This window comes from Megascapheus bottae, chromosome 5 (assembly GCF_031878675.1).
Source record: "Megascapheus bottae isolate mThoBot1 chromosome 5, mThoBot2.hap1, whole genome shotgun sequence".
Classification (NCBI taxonomy): Eukaryota; Metazoa; Chordata; class Mammalia; order Rodentia; family Geomyidae; genus Megascapheus; species Megascapheus bottae.
The window spans coordinates 20,818,158-20,839,031 of record NC_143513.1 but is presented as its reverse complement, the minus strand read 5'-3'; the positions used below and the strand labels follow the sequence as shown (position 1 = coordinate 20,839,031).

General features: G+C 36.1%; 1 protein-coding gene across 5 annotated transcripts in view; it reads right to left on the bottom strand.

The window, feature by feature from the left end:
* Positions 1-20,874, bottom strand: part of Pals2 (protein associated with LIN7 2, MAGUK p55 family member) — a 92,520-nt gene that overhangs the window by 45,330 nt on the left and 26,316 nt on the right. For all 5 annotated transcript variants that reach the window (XM_090332772.1, XM_090332773.1, XM_090332774.1 and 2 more), the window contains exon 2: positions 4,381-4,499. In XM_090332772.1, coding sequence (XP_090188898.1) covers positions 4,381-4,497 — 117 coding nt within the window. In that variant the 5' untranslated portion in view covers positions 4,498-4,499. The remainder of the gene's footprint in view (positions 1-4,380; positions 4,500-20,874) is intronic.

The window sequence follows — 20,874 nt, the reverse complement described above, 5'->3', positions numbered from 1 at the left end:
CGGTCTGCCATTGTAAGCTGGGTATGAATTTTGCCCAATAACCTGCTCATTACTTAGGGGAATTCAAAGGATCTTGTGGGCTTTGTCCTTTGTGGGCTATGGAAATTGCTTAGCATATTGATTTCTAGCATATTTTAAATTTTATTTCCTACATGTGTAGGTCAGTGTTGAACTTTTTCCTCCTTGCTTTTTGTACCCCACAAACTCCAATTACCCAGAATTTTTAGAACTTCAAGGTCTATCAAGGCAAAAGGATGGTTTTTATTTTCTTCTGCATTTCAAGCTAAAAGTATCTATGAATATTTTTTATAATTTCTTTCTCTCAGGGCTCATAGGCCTCTGCTACCTATTGTCCGGTGTTTGGAGATAAGATATTCTCTTTAGTATGGTACCCTTTCTAGATGTTTCTGGAGGGTAATTTTAGACTTCATTTTTTTCTTTTTTGGCCCTGGTAAAATATATTCATTATTGTAATTTTTCTTTTGGTGGTCAATTTAAAAGTTTTAATATCGGGCTGGGAGTTTGACCGAGTGGTAAGATTGTTTGTCTAGCATGCACGAAGACCCAGGTTCAATTTCTCAGTACCACATACATAAAAAAAAGCCCTAGCCTTGAGAAAGTCTAAGGACAGTGAAGCCCAGGACTGGCAAAAAGAAAAAAAAAAAAGATTTTAATATCCATCTCTGATATTTTATATTCCATTTAAGCTACTGCTTCTATCACTTCTGAAGAATTAAGTCTATCCATCCTTTTGGACTAATACCCTCATCTACATTGTATATACATATATCCACACATATCCAGATATATGTGCCTATGTGTATATTTACAAACACATTTGTAAGTCATGGAATATGTCATTTTAAAATCAGTATTCATTTACCAATTAATACTTTTCTATCAAAAAAGTCTTTTTTGCATTTCTTGTAGATATATGAATATAAATTTTCTCAGGCTCTGGAAACAGTATATTTTAATAGCTGAAGGTCGCTTTTGCTAGTTAGAATGCAAAGTTAGCACTGTTTCCTTTCTGGCACTAAAAAATCTCAAACCCTGTGTTATGACTTTCATAGTTACTATTTTATTGCCATTCATTATTCTTATCTATTTCTCCTTAAATATAATGTCTTTTTCTCTGATTACTTAACACATTTCCATTTTGTCTTTGAATTTCTGGAGTTTAACTAGGATGTTCCTTGATTATCTTTTCCTTTATATACTTCTCTTGTTAGAGGGTTCACTTGTTTTCCTAAATTTGTCAGTTAATGTTATTAGTTTCGAAAATTCTTGAGACATTGTACTTTCAACTATTTCTTCCTCTCTTTCTGTTCCTACTACTTATATGTACATTAAATCTTTCAATTATTTCTATTACTCTTTGCTGTTGTCATTTTAATGTAGGTTTTCTAACAGTACCTTAAATGCTTTCATTTTTCTATTAAAATAATTTGTAAATTATTTTAAGATCCATGATTACAAATTCCAATAGAAGGACTATTTATGTTACTGCTTCTATTATCTTCCTCCTAAATACTGGCCACATAATTCTGCCTCTCAGGACAGCAAGTTATCTCTCCCTTGTTTGCTTCCTACTTAATGCACTGAAAGTATTGGCCTGCTATGACCTATTTTCTTTTTACAAAGTCCTCCTTAATGCTGGGATTTCTTTACTGGTAATTTGCTTGAATGTTGGTTACTACTGAGTGATTCTGTTCTTCATTTAATTTTTTCAAATTTATTTTGATTGTAAAAGGTGATATACAGAGGAGTTAGGGCTTCCTTGGGTTCATCTTTTTGAATAGTGTCACTTCTTCCCTTGTTTTCTCCCTCCCGACCCTCTTCCCCCACCCATTGTACAGTTCATTTTCAACATAGCACCTAGTGAATATCACTACTGCAATAGTTAGTTCACTCTTTATCTCAACATTTCTGTGCTGCTCCTTATTCCTCATTTAATTTTAATCAACAGAAACGTATAGTTGTGCTTTACCTGCTCAAAAGTGATTAAACCAGCTGGGTGCTGGTGGCTCATGTCTATAATCCTAGCTACTAAGGAGGCTGAGATCTAAGGATTGCAATTCAAAGCCAGCCCAAGAGTAAATGTTCAAGAGATTCTTAATCTCCAATTAACCACCAGAAAACTAGAGATGGGGGTGTGGCTCAAAACAGCCTTGAACTGAAGAGCTCAGGGACAGTGCCCAGGCCGAGAATTCAAGCCCTGTGACAAAAAAAAAAAAAAAAAAAAGTGATTAAACCATTTATTCAAACTGCTAATAAAGAACTGATGAGAGGCCAGGAGCATATCCTAGTAGTAGAGTACTTGCCTAGCATGCACAAAGCCCTGGGTCCCATTCCTTGGTACCATATACACCAAAGGGGAAAAAAAAAAAGCCAGAAGTGGTGCTATGGCTCAAAGTGGCAGATTGCTAGCCTGAGAAAGCCCAAGGATAGTGCCCTGGCCCTGAGTTCAAGCCCCAGAACTGGAAAAACAAAACAACCAAAAAACCCTGCTGATTCTCTAAAAGGCCATCATCACGATCACAAATTCAGTAAAGTTTTATTCACAGTTGTTATGTATACGCATATCCCACACACACCTATACACACACACACACACACACACACACACCTATACACACACCTACACACACACACACACACACACACACACACACACACACACACACACACACACACACACACACACACACACACACACCCCGTTACTGCAGAAGAGCACAAAATGTGAAGGCACAGTTCTGACTTGAGAGTGGGAAACCTATCTAAATCTTAGAGATCTGTCAATTACTACCAAAGTGACAAGATACAAACCATTTTAAGTTTTAGTTTTCTTTTCATAAATCTATTGTAGGACTAGGGGTGTGTCTCAAGTGGTTCAGCATTTGCCCTGAATTCAAATTCCACTACTGTCAATAACAAAATAACAAAGGAAAACAAGTTGTTACAAGGATTAAGAGTATGACTTTTAGTTCTTAAACATTTTTGAATAAAAAAGAGTATATTTAAGAAGACTTTTGTAAGTTATAAAAGGGTTGCAAAATGCTTTATATCTTGTTTCTAAATCTACACATCAAAGCCATATATGAGATATAAATGTGGAAACCAGTATGAAACTGATTCATGGAAAACAAAACCTGACAATAGTATGACACCAAAGGAGGAACGAAATTATTTTACAAGTACCAATGAGAACCCAGGAAAAACCATCTAATACAGGCTTAAAAAGCTAATTTCCACTGGTTCTGGAGGTATTATCTCCACACAGAAAAAATTATTATGATTAAAAGTACAATGTGAAAGTCAATAATATACTTATGATAAGATTTCAATAAAGAATAGCTAACATAAAAAAAAAACCCAGTTGGGTGAGCTGAAAGAGGATTACTTTCTACCTATGTCAATAATCAGATATTTGGTTTTTTGTTTTTGTTTTGGCTAGTCATGGGGCATGAACTCATAGGCCTAAGCACTATCCTTGGGCTTTCTCAAGGCTAGATCCCTTCCACTTGAGTCACAGCACCACTTCCAGCTTTTTCTGTGTATGTATATGAGGAATCAAACGTGGGTCTTCGTGCATGCTAGGCAAGCACTCTACCACTAGGCCAAACTCCCAGCCCTTCCATTCTACCTATGACCCTTTATATCACATGATATTAACATGATTAATTATGTGAATAAAATGAAGAGAATGCATCATGAACTCACTCTTAATAAAACTCCAAAGATTTGATTTTCCAGAATGCTTGGACAAAAACATACTAAAAAAGATCACAGGAGAAGTTAAAATAATCTAAGAGTACAGAACAAAAATAGTGGCTGGTGCTGGTGGCTCACACCAAATCCCATATACTCAGGAACTTGTATGAAAGCAAGCAGCTGTAATGAAAATCAGTACCCTATTATTGTGGAACATGGAGATAGGTAACCTGAGCCCATCATAACATGATTGTGCTGTTGCCTTTCTCCAAAATATTCGATCACAAGAGTCATTTAAATTCTGTATTTAAGATAGAATAAACTGGCACTGGTGGTTCATGCACTCAGCAGATTAAGATCTAAGGAGTGCAGGTCAAAGCTAGACTGGGCTAGCTAGCTTTGGAGATAAGTCCATGAGACTTGGAAGTTTCCAATTAACCACCAGAAAACTGAAAATGGCTCTATTGCTCAAAGTGGTATAGAATTAGCCTGAAAACAAAAGCTCAGGAAAGAGCCCACGCCCTGAGCTTAAGCCACATGACCATTAAAAAAACAGAAAGAAAAGAAAAGGTAAAAGTGGCCTTATTTTTGCATACATTAAAATATTAAATGATTTATAGAAGCAATTTTCAAAGCAATTCAGTAAACTTATAAATGATATACCTTAGCAAGTGATTTTACAATAGGATTCTCCATGATTCCCTTGAGGAAAATTAGGTCTATTTCTTCTGCTCCTGTAGATGAGGGCAGCTCTGTAAGGTTTTCCAAGACTTGCTGCATTGCTGTTGAGATTAAGAAACACACACAAACATTAAGAAAGTAAAATAATTGAAGTCATCTAAGCTACTATAGGGTTAGACATTAATAACACTTTGAAAGTATAGTTCACTTTCAAAAACTGAACTGTAAGGCATATGAGTTTCAAATTAACTTCCCATGAATCAGTAGTAGGATAGATTTTTATATATGCAATTAGGTTTTTATCAGACTGTAACTTGCACTGGCTTTATGTTTTTCAAATTTGAAAATGTAACTAGTAAACAGAAAACACAAAATCTGAATAGACTTAAGAAAAAATTAAATACACCAAATCAACAATTAAAAGTACCCATAAGTTCAGAATCTGGTTTTAATGGTAAATTCCATAATTTAAAAAGATATTAAAACTAATACTTAAAACTATCACAAAAAATACAATAAAAATGATTCTATAAAACCAGCTACTTTCACACACACACACACACACACACACACACACACACACACACACGGAAGGAGCAGGAGGAGAAGGGGAGGGAAAAAAAAATACAGCTTTGCAGTAAGAGGCTTGTGAAATTGGGATAGGATCAAGTGGTAAGGAAATGTCCTCAATTTACTCAGAGATTCAGGAAAAGGCGAAGAGTCTCAAAACTCAAAAGTAGATTTATTTGCAAGTTAATTCTCCTCCTCCCCCATGATTACTACAGGATAGACTCAGTTTGATTTGAGAACACAAATGAATTATTATTTGCATCACAAAAAACATATTTAGTTTTCAACAAACCAAGGATCTCCAAACACCTATGTAAACTAGTATCATGAATGACACCGAAGTCAATAACCAGAACTAAAAAAAGAGGGGGAAAAAGAAGAGAAAGATTAGGACTGAATTAAAAATTGGGAAGATAAAGCTGGAGAATTTTATCTTAAAATCAGGCTCTAAAGCACACAACTATTGTCTTAGCACTTAGTAGGCTAAGGTAGGAGGACTATATGAGGAAAAACTGGGCTACGCCTCAAATCCTTCCTTCCCCTTTCAAGAAATAAAAATACAGAAAAAAAAAACCATTAAAAAAGGGCACAGAGGCAGAGGATATAGCTTAGTGGTGGAGCACTTGCCTAGCATATCTAAGCCTTGGCTTCAATCCCCAGCACTGCATAAAAAAAATGAATTAAATTTTAGAAAAAGAACAAGCAGAAGCACAGAGAAAACTGCTGGATACCAGGAAAAACGAAGATGCAAAAGGTAATAAATAGTAAGTTCAGAAATACAAAGGAATAACATGGGAAAAAATCAAAATACAAATAAATGACAGACTGAATAAATAAGCCAAGAAATAGCTGGCTATTAAAAAAAAAAAATCAGGGACCGGGAGTTTGGCCTAGTGGTTAAAGTGCTTGCCTAGCATGCATGAAGACCCGGGTTCGATTCCTCGGTACCACATACATAGAAAAAAGCCGGAAGTGGTGCTGAGGATCAAGTGGTAGAGCTCTAGCCTTGAGAAAGTCCAAGGACAGTGCTCAGGCTCTGAGCTCAAGCCCAGGACTGGCAAAAAATAAAATAAAAATAAAAATAAAAAAATAAAAAAAAATCAATAGAAACAGACACATTCTTGGCTATCCAAAAACATACAAATTACCAAGAATGTGACGAGAGATTATGTGTAGGTGTAGAGAATCTGCAAAGGAAAATATAAGGAACAATTTTATTTGAAAATCTAGTTAAGCAGATGCTTTTTAGGAATCTGCCAATAACAGATTTTAGAAAAAAAAGAAAATGGCAATGTATTACAGTAGAAGAAACAGAGATTTTCAAAAAGCCGTATCTGGATTGACTTAAGAATAATTGCTACTAAAATAGAGGAAGAAATAACTCAAATTTTAAAATCAAAATAGAAACACACACACACAAAAGTAATTCTGATGGAAAAATCTGAACTCAGTAGTAAGAACAGAAGGAAAGCAGTCATTTTATCCACTTCATTGAGAAGTGTTGGGAAGTTAGGGGCAGACAAGAATGCCCAAAAAGAGAATCACTTTTTTTTTTTTTTTTTTTGCCAGTCCTGGGGCTTGAGCTCAGTGGACAGTGCCCAGGGCCTGGGCATTGTCCTGTCCTTGGCCTTTCTCAAGGCTAGTGCTCTACCACTGGAGTCACAGCACCACTTCTGGCTTTTTATATATATGTGATACCAAGGAATTGACCCCTAAGGAAGCACTCTATCACTAGGCCGTGCTCTCAGCCAGCATCGTTCTTTAAATGTGTCTTTTAATTAATCTAATTACCTACTTAGAAAGTCTCATTATATTGAGAGTTCGGCTAAATGACTACGCATAAGAACAAGACCAACAAAGGCTAAACTGGAGTATGTCTCAAATTATAAAGCTGTCTAAGAAGTGCAAGGCCCTTAGTCTAATATACTGCTAAAGAAACCCCACTCTCTTCCTCCCCCCAAAACATTCAGATATGAGGACATTATAAAATTATACTAAAGGACAATTAAAATACACTGATTAAAAGAAACCAGGCTCTAAGAAGATTCACTATAGTAAAATTGCCAATTCTCTTCGAATATTTTTTAAAGAATAAACTCTAATAAAAATCCTAACAGGACTCTGGTGCAATGTTTTATAAAGTTTAAAACTAGCGAATATGAATGAATGTTAGCCAATACATTTTTTTTTCAAAATGCACAAATGTAGAAGGGCTACCGCTGCTGTCATCTACCATCATAATCACATAATGAGTTTTAGCACCATATCTTGCTCAGAGTACCATAACAGCCTATCTGCATAAAAATACATACATGTTTATGTCTATCAATATATAAAGCTATCTGTATATAAAGCTTTGTGTTGCTATACAAAATATCTGTACCAAACACCTTCACAAAGATAACAATCTGAGAAAAGGCTTGTTTTGTTCACGCTACTTAGACTGTTTTTTGTAACCAGTGGCCTTACCGCTGTCAGCCTGTGATGGTATTTCATGGAATGATACTGGCACGGCAAAGCCATACTGCATGGACACAACTCAGAGATAAAGATCAGACTCCTGCCATCTCCTTTGAAGCCATGCCCCCAATAAAATCTCCCTCTAGACGCCACCTTTTAAAAGTTCTCCTATGAAAGGGTATCAATGTATGTGGATTAATGCACCTTCTTCTATCTGGAGAATATGATGTAACCCTTCTATTAATTACAATGAAAAATATATGAAAAAAAAAAGTTCTCCTGCTTTTCTATTCCACCATGAGCTGAAAACCAATCATTTAACACATGGGCCTTTGTGGATATTCATAATCCAAACTACAGCAACAACCTATGGTTGTAAATGTTATGGGTTATAACATTTCTGTGCATCACTAGGTCAATCACTAACTTTAGCTATATTATCTTGTCCCAGCCTTGCAACAATGCCCCCTCCCATGTCTAACACACATCTTCAGGAGCAAATTGCTTATATCTTAATATATAATTTTTTAACATATGTACATATATATATATTCATAGGACTTTGTGCATCTGATTATCTGGGTATCTGGTATTCAATACTAAGCTTCCTGGTTTAAATTGTGTTGTGTGCAGAAATACTTTTTTGTTTTTCTGTAATTTGTTTCTCCAAACAGCTATGAGACCCCTTGGCACATTGTAAGTTCTTGATGATACATTCATTCACAAAATATAATAATTCTTGTTATCAGAACCAAATAATGCATTCTGATTTACAAATAATACATCATACTTGAATTCAGCAAAATGTGTTATATAATTCATAATCTTTTTTTCTTATATATTATAGTTAATAGAAGGGTTACATTATATTCACCAGATAGAAGGTGCATTACTCCACATACATTGATACCCTTTCTCATGTTTTGGTCCCCATTTCCCTCCCCTTACCCCCGTCCCTCACCTTGTTTTCCTCCCTTCCCTATCCAACTTCAAATAACCAAATACCAATACATACAATATATCAGATAACCAAGTGAAATATTGTAACAATATAAGATAACCAAGGGACAGCAAAAGAGATAACATAGTACATTAAAAATAACAATCACTCATTATATGGCATTTGTTTCTATATCCTGGAGGTCCTTTCATTTAGTGTCATCCCATATGGTTTTATGTATCTAGGTTTTGTTCTATTGTGAATCTCTGCTAGGAGAGCCCAAGGTTTCTACTGATTATGACAAATGAGGGAAACCACTGAGCCTATATTCCTTTGAGTCTGGCTTACTTCACTTAATAAGATTTTTTCTAAGTCTTTCCATTTCCTTACAAATGGGGAGATGTCCTTCTTTGTGACAGCAGCACAGAATTCCATTGTGGAATGGATCTTGTTGATCCATTCATCAACTGAGGGGCATCTGGGTTGGTTCCATATCTTTGCTATGGTAAATAGTGCTGCAATGAACATCGCTGTGCTAGTGGATTTAGTATGTCCTTCTTTCTGGACGATTGGGTAGATGCCAAGTAGTGGAATTGCTGGGTCATCTGGGAGCTCTGTTTAGTCTTTTGAGGAACTGCCATACAGCTTTCCATAGTGGTTGAAAGAGTTTACACTCCCACCAACAGTGTAGTAGTGATCCCTCCTGGCCACATCCCCGCCAGCATCTGTTGTTATTAGATTTCTTGATCCTGGCCATTGTAACTGGAGTGAGGTGGAATTTTAAGAGTTGTTTTGCATTTCTTTTATGGCCAGAGATGTCGCGCATTTCTTCAAGTATCTATAAGCCATTCTCATTTCTTCTTCAGAGAAGACTCTCTTTAAGTCTTTGGCCCATCTTTTAATGGGATGGTTGTTTCTTTGGAGATGAGTTTTGGAGTGATTCAATTTTTTGAGCTGTTGATACATTTTAGATATGAGGCCTTTGTCCATTGTATGGTTAGTGAAGGCCTTCTCCCACTCTGTAGGCTTTCTACTTAATTTGCTAGCTCTGCAGTTTAATGCAGTCCCATTTATCCAGACTTTTAGAGTAGTAATCTTAAAGCGGTCAACTTCTCATCCCAATTGTTTTAATCCATAAAGAAGTGGTATCCTCAAATACTTCCTGATAATCATATTTCTAACTTTCTATAATTATGTATATCAATTACCCTATATTCTTCTACAAGTTTAACATAAAACTGTTTTACAAAAGCATTTCTATTGTTTTAGAACTCAAGTAATTAAATGGGCTGTTCTTAATAAATTAAGACTTAATATTAAATACTTAATATTAAAGATTTGTTTGAAATATTTGGTGTCTGTTTCCATCCACTTAATTCAACTAACTGAACACCCAAATAAAAAAACATCACAACTAAATTAACTTATGATTAAGAATTATTCCTGTTTTGGCTGAGAATATAGCAGGGATAAAGTACCTAGAAGTTATTTAGATTATTTTTATGTGCCTTTTATGGGACATTCAAGAACTTGACTACAGCAACAACCCATAAGGAATTAACTAAAATCAATACAAAGTTTTATGGCCGATATACATTGCTATGATTCAATGATATTTAGTGTAATACAGTAATATTGTTTTGTTACTCATTTTGGTAGTACTAGGGTTTGAATTCAGAGCTATACCCTAGCTAGGTACTCTACCATTTGTTCTACATTCCTAGTCTACACAAACAAAATTCTTGGGGCCTAGTGGTAGAGTGCTTGCCTAGCATGCACGAAGACCCGAGTTTAATTCCTCGGTACCACATACATAGAAAAAAGTTGGAAGTGGTGCTGAGGCTCAAGTGGTAGAGCTCTAGCCTTGAGAAAGTCCAAGGACAGTGCTCAGGCCCTGAGCTCAAGCCCAGGACTGGCTGGCATGCATGCATGCATGCATACACACACACACACACACACACACACATCTTTTAAAAAATACTTTCCCAAGAAATAGTATAGAAAAAAAAAGTACTTAAATTTGAATGTTTTCTTAAGATTTAATTTTGACACAATAATGATTTGATCATAAGATATGAATTAATACAAAGCTTTAATTTAAAAACATTTTCTATGAGAATATGCTATCAAAACCCTGTCAAACTAATATCTTGAAATCCTCATTTAGTGAAATTGAATCAAAGAACAACAGAACTTTGTGCACAGTTAATTCAATCCATATTTATAGCTTAATAAATCCTAAGTGTACAGGTAGAAGTTGAAAAAAATTAAAAGTCCCCACAAGTTTAGAATCAGGCTTTGAGGGTTAAGTTCCATCATTTAAAAAGGTACTGGTTAAGTTCCATCATTCAAAAAGATATTAAAACTAATACTTATTAACTATCACAAAAATACAATAAAAATGAATACTTCCCAACTCATTCTATGAAATCAGTAACCACAGTCTAGTTACATTGTTTAGAATCTGGATGCATCATAACACTTAGGGAAAATAGTCTTCAGTATAAGGATGTATAATTCACTACATCTAGTAAGACCTACCCAACTGTCATGTCTTTTGTTTCACTTATTTTTTCTAGTTGATATATGTCATATTCAGAGCTGTATATTAAAGTCCTCTATTATTAGTGAGCTTCTGTCTACATTTCTTACATTTTCTGTAACAAGGTGGTTGCTATAGTATTTGGTAAACCCATATTTATAAGTGCTATCTTGTCTGAAAAGAATTATGCTTTTTCATTTTTAATGCTAGAATTTTAATTTATCCAGTGAAGATACTACCTTTGTTCCATTTGCCTGATACCTTTTGTCACTTGTCTTTTAACCTTTTGAGAAATTTGTATTAAATATTATATGCAATATGTTTTATACACAATATACAGTCAGGTTTTTGGTGAAGTGAGTTAATAGAGTGGGAGAAGGGAAATGGGGACAAAAACATGACAAGGGGTATCAATGTGTGACAAGTAACGTACCTACTTCCTGGAGAATGTAACTGTAACCCCTCTATATATTACTCCAACAATAAAAAAAAGTGAGTTAATTCCCTTCACATTTATAATCATCACTGTTATGTTTGCTTTTAACATATATCTTATATATTTTTAGATATGTGCACTATATTTTATAAGAAGTATATTCTCATACTTTTATTCATTTTGGGGGGGGAAAGATTTAGGTAAGCTTAGGGTTGTTTTAGTATTTATCTTTATATACATACACTTTCCAAATAATGTGATTAAGTTTTGTTGTTTAACTTTACTGTGTGTTTTATTAGGGCCTTAAAAAAGAAGGTTTAACACTAACCTACCATGTATAGAACAAGTTTTTATTTTTGTCCTCATCTTTTTATCTGCATTATCTCTACTTATCACATGTTTACTTGAATCCTTATTTCTGAACTTAAGCTTTAATTTCCCTTTGGTAAATAATAAGTAGAACTGGTGGGTCACTTTGTGTATGCTCAACTTCATAAGACATTACTAAACTTTTCAGGATTTCCACAATGCTTTTCTGATCAGTACCACATATGTGCCACCTACTGGCCAGTAAGGGACATGGTAGTGGCCAACTAGTCTATCAGTACACATCTTATAAAGTATGTTCTTCAGGGAGAGGTTCACATATGTACAATTCAGGAGTGAGAAAAGTGGAAAAACAACTTTAAAGGCTCTCTTTCCATACCTTCTACTTCTGTATAATCCTGCCCTGGGATGTCCTTTCTCAACCTTTCCCACAAATCTGGTACTTTATTCATGTCACTCTGCCACAACTAACAACTTCACTCATACCCAGATTTAAACAGTGGGACAACCCAGAAAGAAAAAGAAAAACCTAACAGGGTTCTACTACCCTCTTGGGACCACAGCTCTTCTAAAGAAAGAGGCAAATCCCCTTCTTTGGAATTGTAGAGTCTTGTGTTGCAGTTGCACCAACATTGTTGCCAGAGGATTTTCTGGGGTTTAGGACAACACAAAAGAAAATGAGGGAAAGGAGGCCAGTGATTTCTGTATGACTACTGGGCATCAGCAAAACTCTTTCCTACTTTTCAGGTCAGAACTTTTGAGCTTCTGAAATTCTGTGGAACAGTTCATTAGTGGTTTGAAGGAGTTACATTGCTGGGCTCCTCCCCTAAGTATATCATCCATAACTTGTGTGTATATACATATAATCTGCATATGCTATTATGTATGTTTGCATATTAGATGTTACTTTCACATATGAGAGAAAACATGCACCATTTCTAGACCCGACGTAAGAATAGTTTTTCAAAGTCCATCCATGTTCCTGCAAAATGTATTTCTGACAGATTCATTCATCCATGGTAGGGCATCCTGGCTGTTGTGAATAGGGCAGCAATGAATATGAATGTCTAAGAGTCTACTGTATCTAATCTGTAATATTCTATGTAGATAGCCAGTGGCTGGATAGTAGGTAATTCTCCACTTTTTTTTTTTTTAAGGAATTTCAAACCATCTTCCAAAGTGGATGCACTAATTTACATTCCCTCAGCAGTGTAATAAATAGGGTTCCTCCTGCACTCCTCCCCACTGTATCCCCCCTACCCCAGCATTTGCTATTGTTTGTATTCATGATGCTAGCCAATCTTATTGAGATAGAATCTCAGTTCTTTTTTAAATTTCTATTTCCTTTACAGCTAAGGATATTAAGCATATCTTCATGTGTTTGTTGGTCATTCTTGCTTCTTTTTTGTGTCATATTTTTTTCCAAGGGTTTTCTCTTTTTTCCTTCTTCCTCTTGGTCTGAAATCTTATTGCAGAAAAGTTTGATATCCAAGAAATTAGATCTTAGAGGCTCTGTTTACTGTTTTTTTTGGTGGGTTGTGGTGCTTGAACTCTGGGCCTGGGTGCTGTTCCTGAGTTCTTTAGCTCAGGGCTACCATTTCCAATTTTTCTAGTAGTTAACTGGACATAAGAGTCTCACAGACTTTAGTGCCCGGCCTGTGTTTGAACTGTGATCCTTCAGATCTTAGCCTCCTAAGTAGCTAGGATTACAGGCATGAGCCACCTGGCTCTATTTTTTCTTTTTTAAATATTTTTCTTTATTGACCTTTTGTGGGTCATGGGGCTTGAACTCGGCTGGGCACTGTCCCTGAGCTCTTCAGCTCAAGGCTACCACCCTACCCCTGAGCCAAGCCCTACTTCCCATTTTCTAGAGGTTAACTGAAGATAAGAGTCTGAGGTCCTCTTGTGCCAGGGCTGGCTTTGAACGTTGATCCTCAGATCTCAGCCTCCTGAGTAGCTAGGATTACAGGTATGAGCCACCGGTCTCAGTCTTTATGGACCTTTGAAAGTAAAATTCAAATAAAAAAAAAAAAAAGACCACAGGTGTGGTAATTTTACCTAGTCATACTGCAGAACATTATTAATCAAGATATTGTATAGTTTTTTATTTTTATGTATTTTCTGGGCAATAAATATATACACATTTCTAATTTTTTACTTGTTATGTAGATTTTGGAATTCAAAATGTTTATAGATCTTTTCTATTTATAAATATAAATACAGTAATGAAAAAGTAACCATCAACATATAATGTATACTTACAACCAGTTCACTAATTCTTACAAACCCTTTTTTCATGATGATTTTGTTGTTGTTGTGGGACTTCAACTCTGGGTCTGGGCACTGTCCTTACGTTTTCTCAAAGCTAGAGCCCAACCACTTGAGACACATCACCACTTCCAGCTTTTTCTGTGTACGTGTTTTTTGCATGCTAGGCAAGTATTCTACCAGTAGGCTACGCTCCTGGCCCATGAATTTTTATTTATTGTTACATTTTCTCAACTACCCACTGCTGTTGAGCCTACCCATCCATTGAATTTCTCATTTTAAATATAATGCTGATGGTATTTTTAAAATTTCTATTTGGTTCAAACATCTAAAATAGCCGATTTGAAGACTGTTACACCTAACACAAAGGCCGGTTGATCTGTTTCTACTGGTCTTAATGGCTCACATTTCTTTCCCTCCCTCTCTTCCTACGTTTTTGGGGGGTGGGGGATATTTAGCACTATTAGTGAAGTACTGGGATTATTTTTGCGATTTCAAATTTACTAGTTTATTCAGTAATTGGTCCTAGCTTAAAAATGCAGAATCTGTTTCTCACAATTATATACATCTGTTTCTCCCAATTATATACAATCAGAATGTCTGCCAAGTTCAGCCTGGGTCCCCTAGTGCCAACTTCTATAGCTTAATGAACAGCCAATGACTCAAAGGTTGTGTTCACATACTTTGCGCCTGCAGAATGTTTGTATGCAGACTGGGAAGCTCAATCAAATTTACATTTCTCCCTTAATGTTCACTTGAATTTCCCCATGGGGAAGAGCTTATCTTACCCCATCTTTCTCTCCTTTCTAGGATTTCCCTACTAAATAAACATTTGGGGACCACTGTTCACCCCAAACCAAGTCTGCAATATAAAGTCAGCAGAGCAGCAGGGTTTTCTACCTCTGTGTCCAACCAGATCCACCTCTTTTCACCAGCTGAGTCACGGGACTCTGTGTTCCTTCTCATTCCATTCTAGCTTGCATCAAGGCACTGTAACATTTGGGCAGCAGAGCTGATTTGTCTCCAAATCAGGACACAAAAATATCTACCCAAGAGTGCTTGCCTAGCATGCACAAAGACACAGTTCAATTCCTCAGTACCACGAACATAGAAAAAAAAAGCCGGAAGTGGTGCTGAGGCTCAAGTGGTAGAGCACTAGCTTTGAGAAAGCCCAAGGACAATGCCCAGGCCCTGAGTTCAAGCCTGGGACTGGGAAAAAAAAAATCTACCCAGGCTAGCATGCAGGAAGCCCTGGGTTTGACTCTTCAGTACCACACACACAGAAAAAAGTGGTGCTGTGGCTCAAGTGGTAGAGCACTAGCTTTGAGAAAGCCCAAGGACAATATCCAGGCCCTGAGTTCAAGCGCCAGGGCTAGCACTAAAAAGAAAAAGTCTACCCATTCATCTCTTTTTATAAGAACACTGATGCCACATGGGTGTACCACTGTTCATGATCTAATCACATTCCAATCACTTCCCAAAGGCCCCTACTTCAAATACCATCCCATTAGGAAATAGGATTTCAACATAGGAAGTAAACGGGAATAAGCATTTCATCCATAGCACAGAGAAAGCCTAAGTTCTCATCAGCTGAGCTGACGGGGTCTAAGAAGGGACATAAGAACAGCTCTAGGCTAAAAAGCTGCACACTCCCTACCCAATTCTTAGATCAAGCTCCAGTACTTTTGCAAGAATCCTTCTCAATTTCTGAACTGCTTTTGGTCAACTTCCGGTATTTTGTAAAAATAATAACAATTTTATCCAGTTTTATATTTGCTTTATGAAGAAGCCAACTACTAACTTCATGTCAACGTTACTAGAATTTGAGTACTGTTTTTAATAAAAGAGTTTCAAAATTGTAACTTTACTAAGCCTTAGAACTTGTCTCTCAAGTAAAACAGATCATCATGTTGCAGGTAATAGTCCTAATGAAACCATTTACTATGATGCTCACTGTGGCATTAATTTAAAATATGAAGAAAAAAAAACAGAATTAAAGTGCTCCTCAGGAGAAAAACAGGTTAACTATACTCTTCCTGTAAATAAATGATCTTATTAAGTTTTCTTAGCTGAGCACTGATGGCTCACATCTGTTATTCTAGCTATTCAGGAATCTGAGATCTGAGGATCACTGTTCAAAGTCAAGGAGGGAATGAAAGTCCATGAGACCCTTATCTCCAAAGAACCACCAGAAAAATCACAAGTAGCACTGTGGCGCCCTAGCCGTGGGCTGAAGAGCTCAGGGATAGCACCCAGGGCCAGACTTCGAGCCCCACAACCAAAAAAAAAAAAAATTTAGGCACTATCACTAAAAGCTCTCTAAAACACAATTTTCTTTTTTTCTTTTTCTTTTTTTTTGCCAGTCCTGGGCTTGAGCTCAGGGCCTGAGCACTGTCCTTGGACTTTCTCAAGGCTAGAGCTCTACCACTTGAGCCTCAGCACCACTTCCGGCTTTTTTCTATATGTGGTACCGAGGAATTGAACCTGGGTCTTCATGCATGCTAGGCAAGCACTTTAACCACTAGGCCAAACTCCCGGCCCCTAAAACACAATTTTCTATGGGAGAAAAGTAACGGCTATTTAATACTATACTACTAATATGCCATAGAAAGATATTACAAATATAAGATTTTATATATTCACAAAATTGTTTATAGAAACAATGTATACAAAGTACTTCTTACAAGTATAAATATGTTAACCCATAGCTTGGGCATATAGCAACTACTACTCATGAGGAAGGAACAGACTGAACAGAGACTGTGGTACTTTAAATTGGTATATAAAACTAATATGCTTACATATTACTGTGTAACAAACTAGCAAGTAAAAACCAGCCTATGAATTATATACTATTTGAAGAGTCCGCATCATCACAGTTTCTATATGAATTCAAAAAAGAAACTACTTTTCTTAAATAAGCATTCTTTTGTTATTAGGCAACATTTCTTAAATCATAGGTCTATTCATCCATAAATAGCCCATGCCTAACGTACTATTTTATACTTTTTGTCATGAGTTTCTTTCCTAGTAAGCCATTTTAGTCTGTTCTATTAAATAGTGTCTTAAAATGATTGAACAAGTGTACCTATAAAACTATTTTGAGGGCCTACAGTTTAAGAATTACAATTAATGAAACTCATCAACAATTTCTCTCAGTTCTTTAGCTTTATCTCCTATGACCTGGACGTTTTTACCAAAAAATATTTTAGCATAACCACAACCTTTTTAGATTCTCAAAAGAAACCAGAGGCTTCAGGCCATTGTCTAAATAATTAAAAATAAAACTTATCTTCCACTTTTAGACATACACACACAAAATGAAAATTTGTTTCTACATGTAGCTCTAGAGTATCTGATCAGAGACTTTTCACAATGGAATTTCATACTAATTCTTGATAAATAGTTTCACATCAAAGACTATTTTTTACTCTTCTGAAAAACTCTTATTACGTCTTCACAATTATAAAAGGATAGGAAAAAAAACCTCAAACTAAGTAAGAAAAATAAGGAGCCCCTTATTTTTTTATTTAGCCTTCCTAAAATAAACATGTATGGTTCTCCTGTCACTACCTGACCTCCCTATGGATATTGAGACGACTGTTTTAATTTCATTTTAGTTCAGTTGTTCACTGCTCCCCACTGCAGATCAGCTGCTTCAAAATTCAACATGGTGAATTCTAAGTATTGTTTAGCTACTACTCTAAATAACAGCCTTCACTTTCATCTTGGGGGAAAAAGCAGTAAGCTGGTTGGGATGAGTATTATCTCAATGAGAAAAATGTTTACCTGAATGGTCCTAAGCCATGCCTACATTTCAGAACTGTAATCATAGGTATGTGCAGCATTTTCCATGTATGAGTCCTTCACAAAGCAGTCTCAGTATTTTATCGACACAAATGGGGAAAAATGTTGAAAAGGCTGGAAGAATACAAGACACTGTGCAATGGACTGATGCATGGCAGCATGATAGTATGCGCCTATTTTCTGCCATTAAGGATTCATGAAAACAAGTAAGTGGCAGATGTGCAGCAGGAAAAAAGCATAAAATAATCTAGTCTTAGTGGGCATGAGAAAGTGTACTCTCAGTTTCAGACTCACTACTATGCCATGAAGCTTTATTTGTAACTTTAGCCCTGAAGCAATGGAAATATAAATTTTTGAAGGATTGAGATACAAATTTCCACGGGCCAACATCATCCCTACTGAATTATTCCCATCGTTCTGCCAACTATTCAGATACAATAACAGAAGAATCAGAAACATCCCAGAAGTTGGTAGCAGATGAGAAGCTCAAGAAGACGGAATGACTAAGATGCCAGTAGTACCTTGCTTAGAACTAGAAGATTGAAAGAAATACTTGCAAGGACAAAAGATAAATATACATATACACACATATATTAAAGACATCAAACTATTTGCAAGATGTTACAGATTAACAATAGTATTATGATTCCTTTGACCACTCTGTTTTACTATCTATGTCTCCATAAACTATGAAAGCAAGCAGACATGATTGCTGCCACCTTGCATTTTCTTCCCATTGAACCACAAGCTACAATATGGAAGGGGGCAGTACATCTAAATATTTTGTCTTTTTTTTTTTTTTTTTTGAGGGTCATGAGGCTTTAACTTGGCTTGGGCACTGTCCCTGAGTTCTTCAGCTCAAGGCTACCACACTACCCTTGAGCCAAACCCCGCTTCCCCTTTCCTAGAGGTTAAATGGAGATTAGTCTCAGGTCCTTTTGTGCCAGGGTTGGCTTTGACCCTTGATCCTCAGATCTCAGCCTCCTAAGTAGCTAAGATTACAGGCATGAGCCACCGCGCCCAGCTCAAGGTAATCTTTAAGGGGAGAAAGGGGGAGGGAATGAAATGGTAAAAAAAAAAATAAATCATATCACTATATATTATATAGTTAAAACTATTAAAACAAAGTGTTTTAATCAGTTTGAGCTGCCGTAACATAGTATTTCCCCTTTCTTATCCATGGGGGATATACTCCAAAACCCCCAGTGCATGCCCCAAATTAAAGACAGAATACTGAAAAGCCTTTGTAAGTACATATCTATAATAAGTTAAACTTACAAATTAGGCACAGTGACTGACAGTAATTAGCAACAATACTGTAAATAAAAATATAAATGTGGTCTGTCTCCAAGTACCTTAGTAGTATTATTTCCAGGTTGCAGTTGAATGCAGGTAAAAGAAACCACAAATAACTTCTGATAAAGAAAGCCTGTGTGTTACCTATGGGTCTAGGGAATGCAAGCCCCAAAACAGGGTGTCAGCATGGCCAGTTCTAGTGAAGGCACTCATCTATGCTGCAAATGCTGACTTCTCATTGTATCTTCACATGACAGATAGCACTGGAGGGCTGTCTAGGGTCACTTGTACAAGGGCACCAATCTCATTCAAGGGTCCATCCCCATGATCTAGTCACTTCTGAAAGATTTCACCTCTAAAGTTAGCACACTGAGGTATAAATTTGAGAGGGACACATTCAGTCCACAAGTTACTAAATAAAGCCAAGATCCCAAATGGCTCAAAATATTTATATTTTCCTGTTTTAAATGAAAATATATGGAAAGATAGGTGGAAAGAATAGTTTTCCAGTGTTGACCCCAGGAGTCTCCTGCTTTAGTTATCCATGATTAACTGTAGTCTGAAATTATCAAATGGAAAATTCAAAAAAAGATACAACCCACTAAGTTTAAAAGTATGTACTGTTTGCATAACACAATAAAATCTTGCACCATCCCCTGAGTTCTGACAGGAAAACAAATCATTCCTTTGTCCAGTATACTCACATTATATATAGAAAAACTGTATATGGGATTCAGTACTATCCACCGTTTCAGGAATCTAGGGGTCTGGGAATGTACATACCCATATAACGGTTTCATCTATGCTTTGCTTCTCTTTATTACAACATCAAGGAATTAAGAGTTTACTCCAGTTAGAGTTCCCAGTATAGTGTCTCGTAAACCAGATATTCAACAAATATTCAGTAAATAAATGAACAATGGTGTCAAGGATTATTAGTGCTATGAATTATCTCTTCTTTTTACTATAGAGCTTTCATTCCTAGAGAAATTTTTGTAATAATCAACAACTGAAACATATTAAAGTTGAATACAAAATGGAATTTTCTTGGGTTTGCAACAGCACCAGTATCTTCAAGAAATCAATTTATTTCCTGATAATCTAGAGACTTGAAGATCTAATGAAAAATGCAGATTGAAGCAAAGTGTAGATGGTTATAACAGCCCCTGGAGACAAAGCTAAAGTGTGTACATAATTACAGATCCCTTTACCCAAAAAAGCACCAATTAATTAATCTAATTAAAGTTGAATAATAGTTTTCTAACAAAAATTCCTCCCCAACAGGCTCCAAGATGTTGTTTGTATTTAACAAAGGTGTCAATATTTCCAAGAGACACTGAAGTCACCTAATTTTTCTCTTGCCAAAAAACCCCCCACAAAACAACATGCAATAGTGTGTATCATTTCAGAAGGTATTAATTTATAAAGGTAGGCTAAAAAGACAAAAGGGTTTTTTTCATTAGAAAGTTATGTAATATACAAAGGACCAAGACTTGATGGGATCAAACTTTAACTTAGGCTAAACTAACAACTTAATAGAAAAAAAAAAATCTTCATTTGCAGAACAATCTTCCCAGATTCACAAAGTAGTTGCACAAGGAACTAGAAGTGAGGAGAACAACAATAATAGGGTGACAAATTGTCAACAGGCCAGAGGTGTGGCTTACTCAGGTGGTAGAGCATCATCTGGGCAAACAAGCTGGGAAAGACTATGAATTTACACCCTGATGTTAGGAAACTAATACTTTCTAAGTTCTCCTTGATGACAATGAACCATCTACCATCCAGACTTATTGTCTGTAAAGGGTAAGGTAAGACATGTCTCCGGAC